Here is a 14,981-nt window from a genome sequence, read left to right on the forward strand (position 1 = left end):
TCTGTCAGAAGACATTTAGACAATGGCCACAGAGCCTGCCAAACATCCCCCGGGCCATTTTAAAGTTACAACAGCAACCCATGCAGAAAGGTTGGTGATGTCTGGACACACAAATCTGATCTGATCACTCTCAAATAACAGTGTGGACAGTCAGTCTTATAGATCTGATTTTACAAAATCATATTTGACTGCTGTCTGAACATAGGCCATGAAATTAACCAAACAATGGTTAACCAAACTTCTGGTATGTTGTCCAGGGCCTCGCTGATGTCTGTTCCAACTCGTGAAGCGATGGGACAGAAAACCAGAAGGTAGTCACTTTCTTCAGGAGACTGCACCTCAGTTTGGCCAACGTCTTTAAACTTTTTAACAAAGGCTTGATGAGCACCATTAGTTTGTCTCACCAAGTGGACATAAAAGTTTCTCCCCGGCACTGAAGACAGAGCAGAATGTTGAAGTCATTAATGCGCTGTAACATCATTTTGTGCAGCCACACCACCAGACCCTGTTTTCAATCTTGTCAAAAAAAAGATCTTAAGCTAGATTCAGCATGAATTTTACACATTCCTGATATTACAACAACATGTGTTTTGAATTTATAAAAACAGTAAACTTGTTTTCTCACCAGTCGTCTCTGCTTCGGCCATGTCTCTAAAGAGGAGATGAAGAAACCTTTAGTCAAAACACTAATAACAAACTGAAATGAAGCTAAACAAGGTGGAGGTGTATATGCGTCACAAACTCTTTTTGTGCTTGACACAGTTAAAGTTACCTTCTATAGTCTACTACCTGTATTGTAGCTCAGATGAACGGAGATTCAGCTATTCACAGCCTCACAGACTAGTTAAAACCTTTAAGGTGCTTACTTCTGAAATAGATTATAACTTTCTTTGAAAGGTCTCTACATATCCGTCTGATGCCTGACTCTTTCCTTTCGGTGTGGTACTTTCAGTTTTGCTTGGACAAGAATGGAGTCCTGGAGAACAGGTTTGGCTTAAACCAGCATGACCATACTGGTTATAATAAGTCATATGTAAATGTTTATCCACATTAGAACAAATGATTACCAGCCCTGACAGTGATGTTGGTGTTGCCTCTGTGTGTGTGTGTGTGTGTGTGTGTGTGTGTGTGTGTGTGTGTGTGTGTGTGTGTGTGTGTGTGTCTCTAAAACTCACACAAAATGAATCTCAAAAACAAGTGTGTGGTTGGGATCAAAATGAAGACTAAGTTTGAAAATGGGTGTGGTCCGAGAAACGGAGTCCGAGCACAATTCTAGTACATAAGTTTTATAGTACGCATAAGAACCACCCGCCCACTTACTGCGCCAGAAACTGCTGTTCTTATAATATTTAATGTGTATGAGAGTGTGCTCCTAGCATACTTTTATCATATCATAATGACCAGATCCTAAAAATGTTATACTGATACTACTTATACTTATACTTGGCTACGGGCTGGAGACACGTCTTTAGTAAGCATTACGGAGGGAAATGAATGATATATATGTTATTGAGTAGAAAAATAACTGTGTGTGCCTTTTACGTCTGCTGAATTTTCACGGCGGCATGGTGGCCCACGGCAGCGTAGTGGCCCACGACAGCATGCTGGCCCAGTGGATAGCACTGTGGCCTCACAGCAAGAAGGTTCCGGGTCGAATCCCGGTTATCCCGGGCCTTTCTGTTTGGGGTTTGCATGTTATGGTTTTATCTGGGTGCTCCGGTTTCCCCCACCATAAGAAACATGTAGATTAGGTTCTCCAGTCAGTGCCCTCGGAACACGTACAAAACAATCACTAACCCTAATTTTATATTACAAAAGAGAGCAATACGACTCATTAACAGAGCAGAATACCTTGAACCAACAAACAGATTATTTATAAACTCACACACACTTAAATTTAGAGGCTTTATAACCGTGCCCTAAAACTTTTAGATAAAAATCCCATTCGATTCCATCACTGTTACATTTTAAATAAACATAAAATCTTAAACTTTGTTAATTTTGTTAATCTTAAATACATAAAGCTGTTTTTTAAATGTTTGACTGGACTTGCACCTGAGCCACTTTGTAAATTTGTGAACAGGCTGGAATCCTCCAGATCCACAAGAGCTGCTGCATGTGGAGACTGTAAAGTTCCATTTTGTAAAAAAAATCTTTTGCCCAAAATGTTTTTTCTGTGAAAGGAGCCAATCTGTGGAACTGGCTTCCTACCAATATAAAGACTCTAACTAAAATGTCCACCTTTAAAAAACTATCAAAAGCATGGTTCATACAGCAGCAGCAGTGTGATCATGCCACATGAACTGTATAGCTGTGTGTATGTGAGGTGTGCATCTGTGTGAGTTCGAGTGAATGTGTTTATTTACTACATTTATTTTTATTGCTGCTAACTGGTTTCTGGACATTTTATTGTATTCACTGTAAAAATTTGACTCTTTTATTATTTTAACTGTTAAAAGCCTTTCTAGGGACAGGTGTTGCGAATTAGCCATGGCTATAAACACTGTGATACAGGCATCGGATTGTTCTTTATGTAATAATCTATGTTTTTTGTATCTGTCCCTATTCAAATAAACAACAAATAAATAAAATTGGTGGTGGAAGCCAAAACAATGTATAAAGTCAAAAATAGGATGGTTCCAGAGTCTATCCAGAAGCAGTTTCAGATTAGAGAGAGCAAGTATGAACTGAGGGGAATGTGCATGTTCACAAAGACAAAGATTAGAACAAATGTAAAACAAAGATGTATATCAGCAAAGGGAGTAAACGTGTGGTATCTTTTAGATGAGGAAGTAAAAATGTGTTACACACTACAAAGATTTAAAAAAAAAAAATACTAAAAAGTAGGTTGATTAACAAATATAAAAGTGAGGCATGAATGGCAATTTGTATATGAATGGGAATGTATTTTGTTTTGTTATTTGTTTCTGCACATACTGTACATGTGTAATAATATGTATATCAAATACAGAAATTAATGATAATACATTTTATAAAATTGCTAATATCCTGAGGGACCTAAGAACAAAATAAATTAATAAAATAGAATGTAAAAAGGGTAGGTGTAATAAGCAAATGCTTCAACCTACACCTTTTTGATCAGTATTGATTATAAACGAGTTAACACTACATGTTTTTTTACCATTTATGTTATGTAAGTGATGTTGTATATTTATGTGATTGATTGAAATAACCTAAACTAAACTAAACTAAGTCACTGGCTTAGATCTGGAGTTGGTCCCCGGGCGCTGTAAATGGCTGCCCACTGCTCCTTTGAGGGATGGGTTAAAATGCAGAGAATGATTTCCGCTACATGTATGTGTATGGGACAGTAAAGTACCTTGACCTTTACTCTAACTCAACAACTTGCAAAACAGCTTGACTTTAAAGGAAAAGGAAAAGGAAGCACTTTATCAAGGGGTTCAGCAATACATGAACATTCCTATTAATAGTGGATGGGTTGTGGGTAAAATAACATATAATTATTGAGAAAATTATTACTGTGAACATAGCAGAGAGCAGACCAGACTGTGCGCATTTATTCATTGTTGTCATTAGATGCGTTGCATGTCTGCATACAGGATAGAGAGCCGAAGTCACGCCCTTCTACTTCAGGTCCATGAGACATATCTTTCGAAAGAATATGAACCGGAGTGAATGGGGAAAGACAAATAATTTTTTGATCCTGTTTGAATTGAGCCATGAATTACACATATGATGTTCATCAGTTTAATAGATAATTTCGCAAGTCAAGAAAGTCTTGGTTTATTGTTAAACTGTTGAAGTATAAGACTGTGAAAATACGTAATTAGAAAGACTCCACACTTCAAAGTCACATGGATGACGTCTCGCTGAAGCTACGATGTCTGTGTGTATCGTACCGGGGATGTAACGTTACTCAAAGGAGCAGAGGATCTTGCTTGTTCTTTTGCTTTTCTGCTAATAACACTTCACTGGATAAAACACATCAGTTAAGATAATGTTACATGTGTTGTGGAACAGAGCTAAGCTAGCTAGCTAGCAATCAAGTTGATGCATCAAGCTAGGTGACGTAAATTGTGTGAGACGAGAGAAGTAGTTCACTGAGCGGTTTCGCACAAAACTAAGTGGTCATAAGACAAACCTACGGCCAACTGAGACTTTCTTCGGATGAAAAATAATCTTTTGAATTGATGAACAATTGGCTCAATTCAAACGGGATCAAAAAATAATTTGCTTCTCCCCGTTCACTACCGTTCATATTTCTTTCCAAATTAAGGTCCCATGACGTCCACCGGAAGGGGAGGGACTTCGCCTCTTTATTACGGCTGCAGGCGCCACTGGTCCGAGCAAGCAGGCCGGAAGTAGGGGAATGGGAAGTAGGGGAGCCCCCCCCACACACACACACACACTTTACACCCCTGGCCTAATTTTGCACCACAGTTTGTGTGATCCAATAGCAAGGTGGTTTCTAGTTTATGGTTGTTTTATAAAACCTTTTTTTCCTTAGTTCTTATTTTTGCTTGAAATGGCTCTCAAGTAATTCATAATATATCAACAGATTATTATCAACAAATTATCAGTCATTTACTAATGATGTTTATGAATATTTCACATATTTGTGATATGTTAACATAGCATGTATTAATCATTTTGTCTCTCACGCACCGGATGTCCCTCCCCTTCAGCAATCTCAGATATCTATTTTGCAGAGGCACCATCCCTGCATCGGGGGCTTACAGCCACCCAGGACGGTTGTGATTGGTTTAAAGAAATACAAACAGTCTAGGCGTTTTTATTTTTGTTCCCTACCAGCAGTGTAGCCAGATCATACCCCAGTGGTAAGGAGGTAAGTCTGGCAATAAATGACTAAAAATAAACCAATAGAAAAACGCCTGATGGCTGTATGCTTGATTATCTTAGTTACAGCTGAATCTAAGACGCACCAGAGCAAATGTTTAAGGATATTTCTTTATTTGACTCCACTCACCATCCCCTCAATCCTGACTAGACTCCCAGTGTCTGTCATCTAAATGCATGTACATACCATAACCATGCCGTTGCTGTTCTTCACAGTTGGGGTGGTATTGGCTTGGAGATGAGCTGGACACTAAGGTTACGTTTTTGTAGATTCAATTCAAAAGATGTGTAAGCCAAAATGGCAACTGAAACTTATTAACTAATTTTTGATAGGAATCCATCACATTTGTTTATCAGGGATGAGATCAATTTACAGAGACACTTTGGCTGATTCATTTTTATTCATTCTTTATGATAGAAAAACAGATAATCCTGATATTTAATGAGCACAAAACAGCAATCATTGTGCAATGATGTTATGTCATCATCATTCAAATGTCATCGTTCAAAACATATGATTTGACCACATACTACTCTACTACACACACATTTAAACATGTACATGCCACAAAACATGGATCTCAAAAGCACAATAAATGGAGTTGTGAAGTAACGTTGGTAGTAACCCCTGCTTTACAATCATCTCAATCTCAATAAATGATATTGTGCCAGCCACCAAAAACCTTTTCAATGTACAGTTGGGCTTGTCATTACTGTTTTAAGATGGACTTGAGTGACTTTTCAACTTATGACAATTGTATGTATAATAAGTAAAATGCAACTGTCAAGGTTACTTTTTAACTTTGCCTCTTTCTTTCCATCTTTTTCACATCCAGTTACTTGTTTAATGCCTGTATTTGCACATCTGTTATTCGTTCAAAATGTGTGAGATCTAAAGATTCAGCTTAAAAACTTCTATATCAGCCTTCTCAACTATACTACAATAATAACAATAATACCATTATTTTGTTATTACATTTTTACAAATGATTGCACATGCATTCCATGGCACATTTATGTTGTCCCTTTGAGAATCATTTATTGTGATACTGCAAACTGCCATTACAGTGGATTCCTTTTGTTTTTGTAATGCATGTTTTTAACAGGCCTCACACATCTTACTTCTTTATCGCTGCAAAATATGTCGCAACCACAATTGTCACCACCACTATACAACCACCTGCTATAACAGCAGGCTGCCAGTACTTCCTCCAACCTAAAAGAAATACAAACAGAGAAATTAGTCATCTGGTATCATGTACGACCCTAAAATATTTAGCTCACATATTAGAACAAGAATACCAATGTATTTATTTCTTAAAGTGCTCATATTATGCTCATTTTGAGATTCATAATTGTATTTAGAGGTTATATCAGAATAGGTTTACGTGGTTTAATTTTCAAAAAACACATATTTTTGCACATTTTCACCCTGTGTGTTGAGCTCTCTGTTTTAGCTAGAGTGAGACATCTCACTTCTGTTCCATCTTTGTTGGGAGTCGCACATGCTCAGTAGCTAGGTAAGGACTACTAGCCAGTCAGAAGCAGAGTATGAGGGCGTGCCATGCTAGCAGCTAGGCGAGCATTATAACGTGTGTTACAAAGTGACCACGTTTGACTCTGAAGTAAAGGCTGGACTACAATAGAGCTGTTTGGAGCAGTTTGTGAACAGTGTTTTCTGTTGGAGATGGTAAGTCCCTTTGGGGTGGACTTTGGGCTTTTTCACTTTGTAAACCTATAACGTGCACAAAGAAGATATATAACACAATAAAAGAAAGGGAAAAAGCCAAAAAGCATAATATGAGCACTTTAAAGGGGCTGTACTCGAAATACTGAAAAACCACGGGCTGGGATTGCCTCCACACAGCTCTCACAAACTGTTCCCCAATACGTGCAGCAGTGGAAGAAGTATTCAGATCCTTTACTTAAGTAAAAGTACTAACACCACACTGTAAAAATACTCTGTTACAAGTAAAAGTCCTGCATTGAAAAGTTTACTTAAGTAAAAGTATAAAAGTATCATCAGGAAAATGTACTTAAAGTATTTAAAGTAAAAGTACTCAATGCAGAAAAGTCCTCACAATTTAGAAACTGGAAACGATAAGAACAGTTCTGGCAATCAACAGTGTTTAAGTGTTTAATCGGCTAATCTTTTCAGCTGGACTTTTAGGCCTATATTAATAAAACATTGTATTTTATAAACTACGTGTTTTGTGTGCAAAAATCTTAATTTGTAAAGTAATTAGTAACTAAAGCTGTCAGATGAATGTAGTGGAGTAAAAAGTACAATATTTCTCTCTGAAATGTAGCGGAGTAGAAGGAGAAAGTGGCATGAAAAGAAAAGACTCAAGTAAAGTACAAGTATCTCAACATTTGTACTTAAGTGCAGTACTTGAGTAAATGTACTTAGTTACATTCCACCACTGAATACGTGAAATAGCTACAAATTTTCATGACCAGATTCACTCAAATCAACTAACATGCCCGTGCGGCCAGACCGGCCATCAAAACAAAGAACAGAGAAACTGGTATTACAACACACACAGAGGGAGCATGACTTCTTTCTCTGCTCAGGACACCATTACTCCATTATATCTTTACAAACATTTTTTTGCTTTATTAATATGCTAAATATCGAGTACAGTCCCTTTCATGGAAAGGAAACAAGATCTTTTTTAATGTTTCTTTCTTTAAAATCCGGGTTTTATTTTCATAGTTTTGGCCATCCGTCTTGTCATAGTCATTTTTAATATTTTGTATTTTTTAAGCCTGGTGGACATCTCTCTAGTCGTCAAATGTTAACTTTTCTTGGTGACAAAATCTGCTACGAATATAAAAGTCAGAATTATCCACACTGTAGTCAGGTATATACTTTCCTGAAGGCCGATACATTATTAAAATAAATAGAGAAATGCATATGGTCCCTGAGTGTGCAACACTTTTTTCTTACTTTCATATGCTTTTATGCCCACTTGTATATTTTCAAGCTTAATTGGCTGTTAGCTTCTTCATGGGTTGCTATCTGATTCATCGGATTTAAGAATTATGTTTTTTGATAACTGTGGATTTTCGACCCAATCTGTTACATTGGAGTCGTATTAGAAAGGTATCACTACACAACTCCAAATGGACAGTTGGATTACACCGAGCAATAACTTCTTTAATGTACTGCTGGCCATGTGAGTGAAGTTTAAAGATAGAGTTGAGTAACCTAATCGGAAGTTCATAATTACAGTCACACTTACAACTTCCGAGGTAGTTCCAGATAGAGTCCTGAAAGAAAGAAACAAACAAACAAACAAACAAACAAAATAATGAGTAATGATTCATCCATTAGTAATAATAAAACTGCATCATTTCAGAGGTAGACTCTGCGTAATTGTGTGTGAACCTAATTATATTGGATCAGTAAATCTAGTCATTACCTGTGAAAGGGGAATTCCCAGAAACTTCTGGACAGCATGCCACGCGATGTCATTGCGGTTACACTTCAGGAGGTCGCGCTCATAGAACAGACAGTCCACAGTGAGGAGGACGTTCGGGTTGTTTACCTGTCTCATGCTTGGAGCTACAACATGGTCAGGACTGAAGGTGTGATGCATCACCACCAGAATTGCTGGTTTATCACCTGTTAATAATGATAATACAACCAAACGAGTCAGAAATTAGATGAATAAATCAGTTTGATTTTTACTCCATCTGTAGCCCACAGCATGGGGGTCACCTGTTGGCTTTTTTATATCTTTCCCATTGTTTTTATTCACATTTTTACATAGAAATACATTGGTCTCCATCAACTCCTGAAAAAGATGTCATGCTCCTTAGCGGCTTAATGTTCCACTATGTTCCCCAGCTATAGTTGCTGACTTTGTCTGTCTGCTGTTTGGTGCAGGGCAGGTAGCATACAGCTGGCCTATCAGAGCTTTTTTTTGCTTAAAACAGCTGCCGGCTGCATCTGGAAACAAGGTTTAGTAGTTGAGGTGTGGTTAGAGTGAGGGCCTTGGGGGCAAGAGCTAAAAATGGGGGAATTGCAAGTACAATTAGCCCTCCTGTTGTCCTTGGGTCAAATTTGACCCGTTTTCAAAAAGTTTCTATATCAGAAATGTGGGTTTCTTTAAACCAAATATTCAAAAGAAATAACGTGGATGGTTTCGTACAATGCTCTTCACAAGTAAATTAAATAATCAACTCACTACTTTCCTTGAATTTGGATGTTTTAGTCAATTTTATAGCATTTGAAAAAGAAAATGATAAAAGAACGTCAGAAAAAGCGCTGAAAAAAAAGTGACTAAACCGTCAAAACATTTCCAAAACATCAGGAAAAGTGACAAAAGTGTCAAAAAAGACGACCAAAACATTGAAAAAAGTTACAATTTTTACACAGAAAAGCAAAGTTGCACGGTCGACAGGAAGACAACACAAGGGATTAAGCCAAGACAAAAACAAAAATTACATACGTTTTCTACTAAAATAAGGGACTTGTCAATTCATTGGTCAAAAGTCCCTGTATATATTTGACCAATCAGTGTGAAATTAACCAAACACTGTCTGAAGGCATTTCCTACCTGGCATGTTGTCCAGGGCCTCGCTGATGTCTGTTCCAACTCGTGAAGCGATGGGACAGAAAACCAGAAGGTAGTCACTTTCTTCAGGACACTGCACCTCAATTTTGCCAACGTCTTTAAACTTTTCAACAAAGGCTTGATGAGCACCATTAGTTATTCCCGCCAAGTGGACATAAAATTTTCTCCCCAACACTGAAGACAGAGCAGAATGTTGAAGTCATTAATGCGCTGTAACATCGTTTTGTGCAGCCACACCACCAGACCCTGATGTAAAACAATCTTGTCAAAAAGCTCTTTAGCTAGCATAAATGTAAATATATCTTATTCTCTTTAATGTTGAAATATTGCAGTCTTGAAAGAACAACACCAGTTTTGGAAGAAGTATTCAGACCCTTAAGTCAAAGTACTAATACTACACTGTGGAAGTACTCCACTACAAGTAAAAGTCCTGCATTCAAAACCTTACTTAAGAAAAGATATGTATTATCAGCTAAATTTACTTAAAGGTCCCATGGCATGACAATTTCACTTTATGAGGGTTTTTTTAACATTAATATGAGTTCCCCCATCCTGCCTATGGTCCCCCAGTGGCTAGAAATGGTGATAGGTGTAAACCGAGCCCTGGGTATCCTGCTCTGCCTTTGAGAAAATGAAAGCTCAGATGGGCCGATCTGGAATCTGCCCTTTATGACTTCATAAGGGGTTACGTCCAGAGAATTTGGCCCACCCATGAGAGAGAGAGAGACATCATGGCTTGAAAACAAGCGAAGCATGGCAGTTGGTCAAGGCCACACCCCCCCTCCACCTTGCCCCCCCCTCTCTCCTCCTCAATTGCATTTAAAGCTACAGACACAGAAATGGCACATCCTAAGTAAAGCTCATTGTGGGACTGGCTCTAGTGGCTGTAATTCTGCACCAAGGCTGAATTTCAGGAAAGAGACTTCAGATACAGTATTAGGGGACCACTAAGGCCTATATAAAAGAGACTTCAGATACAGTATTAGGGGACCACTAAGGCCTATATAAAAGAGACTTCAGATACAGTATTAGGGGACCACTAAGGTCTATATAAAAGAGAATTCAGATACAGTATTAGGGGACCACTAAGGCCTATATAAAAGAGACTTCAGATACAGTATTAGGAGACCACTAAGGTCTATATAAAAGAGACTTCAGATACAGTATTAGGGGACCACTAAGGTCTATATAAAAGAGACTTCAGATACAGTATTAGGGGACCACTAAGGTCTATATAAAAGAGACTTCAGATACAGTATTAGGGGACCACTAAGGTCTATATAAAAGAGACTTCAGATACAGTATTAGGGGACCACTAAGGTCTATATAAAAGAGACTTCAGATACAGTATTAGGGGACCACTAAGGTCTATATAAAAGAGACTTCAGATACAGTATTAGGGGACCACTAAGGTCTATATAAAAGAATCCAAAAAGCAGCATGTCATGGGATCTTAAAAGTATTAAAAGTAAAAGTACAGCAATGACAGACAATCATAGCACAGTCATGACTATAATTAATCATTGTGTGAAGCCACTATAAATAAAATTATATTTAAAAAATACACACCTATTTCACATAAAAATCAGGATACTGTCAGTGTTATACTTTTAGATATGTTGTGTTTGCTGATGTTTTTGAATTAATATTACTGCTGCCATAACACTTACTCTTTCAGTTTGTCAGAATAATTCAAATGTAAAATTATATTTTTGAAGATGCTGGACAGGAAGGGGATGAAAAAAATGTCATCTGAAAATGTAACTAAAACTGTGAGACAAATGTAGTGGAGTAAACAATACAATATTTGCCTCTGAGATGTATGAGAGTAGAAACATAAATTTGCATAAAATGGAAATACTCAAGTGAAGTACAAGTATTTGAATTTGAATTTAAATTTAAAGTGCTCATATTATGCTTTTTCCCTTTCCTTTATTGTGTTATATATCTTCTTTGTGCAAGTTATAGGTTTACAAAGTGAAAAAGCCCAAAGTCCTCCCCAAAGGGACTTACCATCTCCAACAGAAAACACTGTTCACAAACTGCTCCAAACAGCTCTATTGTAGTCCAGCCTTTACTTCAGAGACAAACGTGCGTCACTTTGTAACACGTTATAATGCTCGCCTAAATGCTAGCATTGGACGCCCTTATACTCTCTTATATTGTCTATATTTAATGCTGGTCTCTAGACTTTATCCTTGCAATATTGGACTTATTTGCACTACCACCATGACACACACTCTCATAGAGCACCTTACCATACATACTGAATCACAGGGTCAGTCCCTGCCCTGTCACTGCAACCGTCTCATGCTTATACATCCCTTAGTACATTCATGTGGATTTTTTATTTAGTATCTTTTCTTTTATTGTCCATATTATTCATGTAGATTTGTTATTTTATCACCCTGTTTATGATGTATGTGTATGTTGTGTGTGATGTCTTTAAGCTACTGAGACCTTGAATTTCCCCTTGGGGATCAATAAAGTATCTATCTATCTATCTATCTATCTATCTATCTATCTATCTATCTATCTATCTATCTACTCTGCTTCTGAATGGCTAGTAGTCCTTACCTAGGTACTGCGCATGTGCGACTCCCAACAAAGATGGAACAGAAGTGAGAGGTCTCACTCTGTAGCTAAAACAGAGAGCTCAACACACAGGGTGAAAAGAGGAGCTAAAAATATGGTGTTTTTTGAAAATTAAACCATGTAAACCTATTCTGATATAACCTCTAAATACAATTATGAACCTGAAAATGAGCATAATATGAGCACTTTAAGTACAGTACTTGAGTAAATGCACTTAGTTCCATTCCACCACCGAGCAACACATTTATAAAAACAGTAAACTTGTTTGCTCACCAGTCATCTCTCCCTTGTCCTTGTTTCTGTGGAGGAGATAAAGAAACCTTTAGTCAACGCACTTTAAATTAAGTGAAATTAAACAAGGTGGAGATGTATATGCGTCACAAACTCTTTTGTCACAGCTACTCAGCACAAACGTGTCTGACACAGTTAAAGTTACCTTAGAGGTCTATAACCTGAATTGTTATTCCGCATGGTAGAGATTCAGCAGTTCACAGCCTCGCACAGATTATTCAAAACCTTTTTTTAAGAGTCTTACTTACGAAATAGATTGATAATTTCTCGGTAATACCTCTGGCATTTCCGTCTTGCGAGTGACAGAAAAACAATAGCAGCTCCTCCCTGTCAGCGGAACGACGACGACGCTGAACTTGGCTCCACATTCGCTCCGGTTCTCTTTAAGTTACGATTCCACCTTAAAAAATTCCCGTTTCAGCCACTGTGTGGCAGTGTTTATCACAAAACGAGCCATTCTGCATCAGTGCCATAGACTGTATGATCAGTGCAGATCACAGCTTTATGTTATGTACTGTATGTGTGTGTGTGTATGTATATATATATATATATATATATATATATATATATATATATATATATATATATATATATATATATATATATATATACACATATATATATATACACATATATATATATATATACACATATATATATATATATATATATATATATATATATTTATTTTTTTTTTTTCTTTATACAGTTTTATACACTTTATACACTTGTTTTTGTTGAATCTGTCTGAATGAAAGCCAACAATCTTGTAAATTATATTTGAAAAGTCAGAAATTCTCATGACCTGTAGACTACCACACTGTGAGGTATAAGTGTAATATATTGTTGTAATGTTGTTTTTTTATGTCCATATCTACTGTGGAATTATGGACATGATCCAGCTCAAAAATGTACATTTTGACAATTCCATTGCAACAGATGCTGACTTTGCACTGCCCCCTAACGGCCAAATATCCTTGTCCGTTGAATTTCTCACCTGATCCACATACTACAGATCATAAGGTTTCCAATGATGCCTGATATGTCCATATCTACTGTGGAAATATGGAGAAAATCCAGCTCAAAATTAGACATCTTGACATATTTTGACAATTAGATTGCAACATTTGCTGACTTTGCACTGCCCCCTAACGGCCAAATATGGTTGTCCGTTGAATTTCTCACCTGATTCACATACTACAGATCATAAGGTTTCCAATGATGCCCAATATGTCCATATATACTGTGGAAATATGGAGAAAATCCAGCTCAAAAATAGACATCTTGACATATTTTGACAATTCCATTGCAACAGATGCTGATTTTGCACTGCCCCCTAATGGCCAAATATGGTTTTCCGTTGGATTTCTCACCTGATTTACATACTACAGATCATAATGTTTCCAATGATGCCCAATATGTCCATATCTACTGTGGAAATATGGAGAAAATCCAGCTCAAAAATAGATATCTTGACATATTTTGACAATTCCATTGCAACAGATGCTGACTTTGCACTGCCCCCTAATGGCCAAATATGGTTGTCCGTTGAATTTCTCACCTGATTTACATACTACAGATCATAATGTTTCCAATGATGCCCAATATGTCCATATCTACTGTGGAAATATGGAGAAAATCCAGCTCAAAATTAGACATCTTGACATATTTTGACAATTCCATTGCAACAGATGCTGATTTTGCACTGCCCCCTAACGGCCAAATAAGGTTGTCCGTTGAATTTCTCACCTGATTCACATACTACAGATCATAATGTTTCCAATGATGCCCAATATGTCCATATCTACTGTGGAAATATGGAGAAAATCCAGCTCAAAAATAGACATCTTGACATATTTTGACAATTCCATTGCAACAGATGCTGACTTTGCACTGCCCCCTAACGGCCAAATATCCTTGTCCGTTGAATTTCTCACCTGATCCACATACTACAGATCATAAGGTTTCCAATGATGCCCAATATGTCCATATTTACTGTGGAAATATGGAGAAAATCCAGCTCAAAATTAGACATCTTGACATATTTTGACAATTAGATTGCAACATTTGCTGATTTTGCACTGCCCCCTAACGGCCAAATAAGGTTGTCCGTTGAATTTCTCACCTGATTCACATACTACAGATCATAAGGTTTCCAATGATGCCCCATATGTTCATATCTATATCTATATCTATCTGTATCTATAAAATACACAATTTGACATTTATATTGCAACAGATGCTGACTTTCCACTGCTCCCTAATGGTGTGCTGTGTCTCTTCATTATAATTCTTTTGATTTTACTGACTATTTTTGATTAGCGTAAAAGTTTAATTTACTTAAAGATATACATGTGTTGTCTCTCTAGAGGTATAATACTTTTACTTTAAGAAAGGGAAAAGTAATGACATGGTTATTACCAGTTACGCTGTATGAATTATAGCGTGTTCATGTGGCTGGGAAGTGGGAAGGTTCCCACTTCTAAACTCTCCAATTCTGAAGCGAGAGCGTTCACTATGTTGAGTGACGTCAAACACTATCCTTTCCAAGGACCACACTTCAAACTGGGAAGTCCCCAGTTCAGGTGTGTGGTACACTTCTAAACTCTAGAAGAGACTCTAGAAGAGTTTAGAAGATGAAGACAAAGTCAGATTATGACTATTTAAAAAAAA

At 37.2% G+C, this 14,981-nt stretch overlaps 1 protein-coding gene across 3 annotated transcripts; it reads right to left on the reverse strand.

Annotated features, from left to right (window-relative positions):
* Positions 1-5,221: 5,221 nt before the first annotated feature.
* LOC118493844 lies at positions 5,222-12,640 on the reverse strand. 3 transcript variants are annotated; one of them, XM_035995305.1, is made up of 6 exons: positions 12,557-12,640; positions 12,291-12,316; positions 9,405-9,596; positions 8,265-8,467; positions 8,085-8,112; positions 5,222-6,055 (listed from the first exon to the last, which is right to left on the reverse strand). In XM_035995305.1, the coding sequence occupies exons 1-6, from the start codon at positions 12,592-12,594 to the stop codon at positions 5,958-5,960; spliced, it is 585 nt and encodes a 194-aa protein (XP_035851198.1). In that variant the 5' UTR covers positions 12,595-12,640; the 3' UTR covers positions 5,222-5,957. The 3 variants fall into 3 exon arrangements, with proteins under 3 accessions (XP_035851198.1, XP_035851196.1, XP_035851197.1); XM_035995303.1 differs by lacking the exon at positions 5,222-6,055 and having other exon boundaries at positions 7,455-8,112; XM_035995304.1 differs by lacking the exon at positions 5,222-6,055 and having other exon boundaries at positions 7,455-8,112; positions 12,454-12,639.
* Positions 12,641-14,981: the final 2,341 nt, after the last annotated feature.

Source organism: Sander lucioperca, chromosome 19 (assembly GCF_008315115.2).
Source record: "Sander lucioperca isolate FBNREF2018 chromosome 19, SLUC_FBN_1.2, whole genome shotgun sequence".
NCBI lineage: Eukaryota > Metazoa > Chordata > Actinopteri > Perciformes > Percidae > Sander > Sander lucioperca.

What these genes read in the sequence shown, in the direction of transcription:
- LOC118493844 (XM_035995303.1), bottom strand. Translation starts at nt 12,594, where the DNA reads ATGCCAGAGGTATTACCGAGAAATTATCAATCTATTTC. An exon ending in GGACAAGGGAGAGATGACTG is followed by an intron (nt 9,597 to 12,290) that starts GTGAGCAAACAA and finishes CTCTGTCTTCAG; the next exon opens with TGTTGGGGAGAAAATTTTAT. An exon ending in GGCCCTGGACAACATGCCAG is followed by an intron (nt 8,468 to 9,404) that starts GTAGGAAATGCC and finishes CATTATTAACAG; the next exon opens with GTGATAAACCAGCAATTCTG.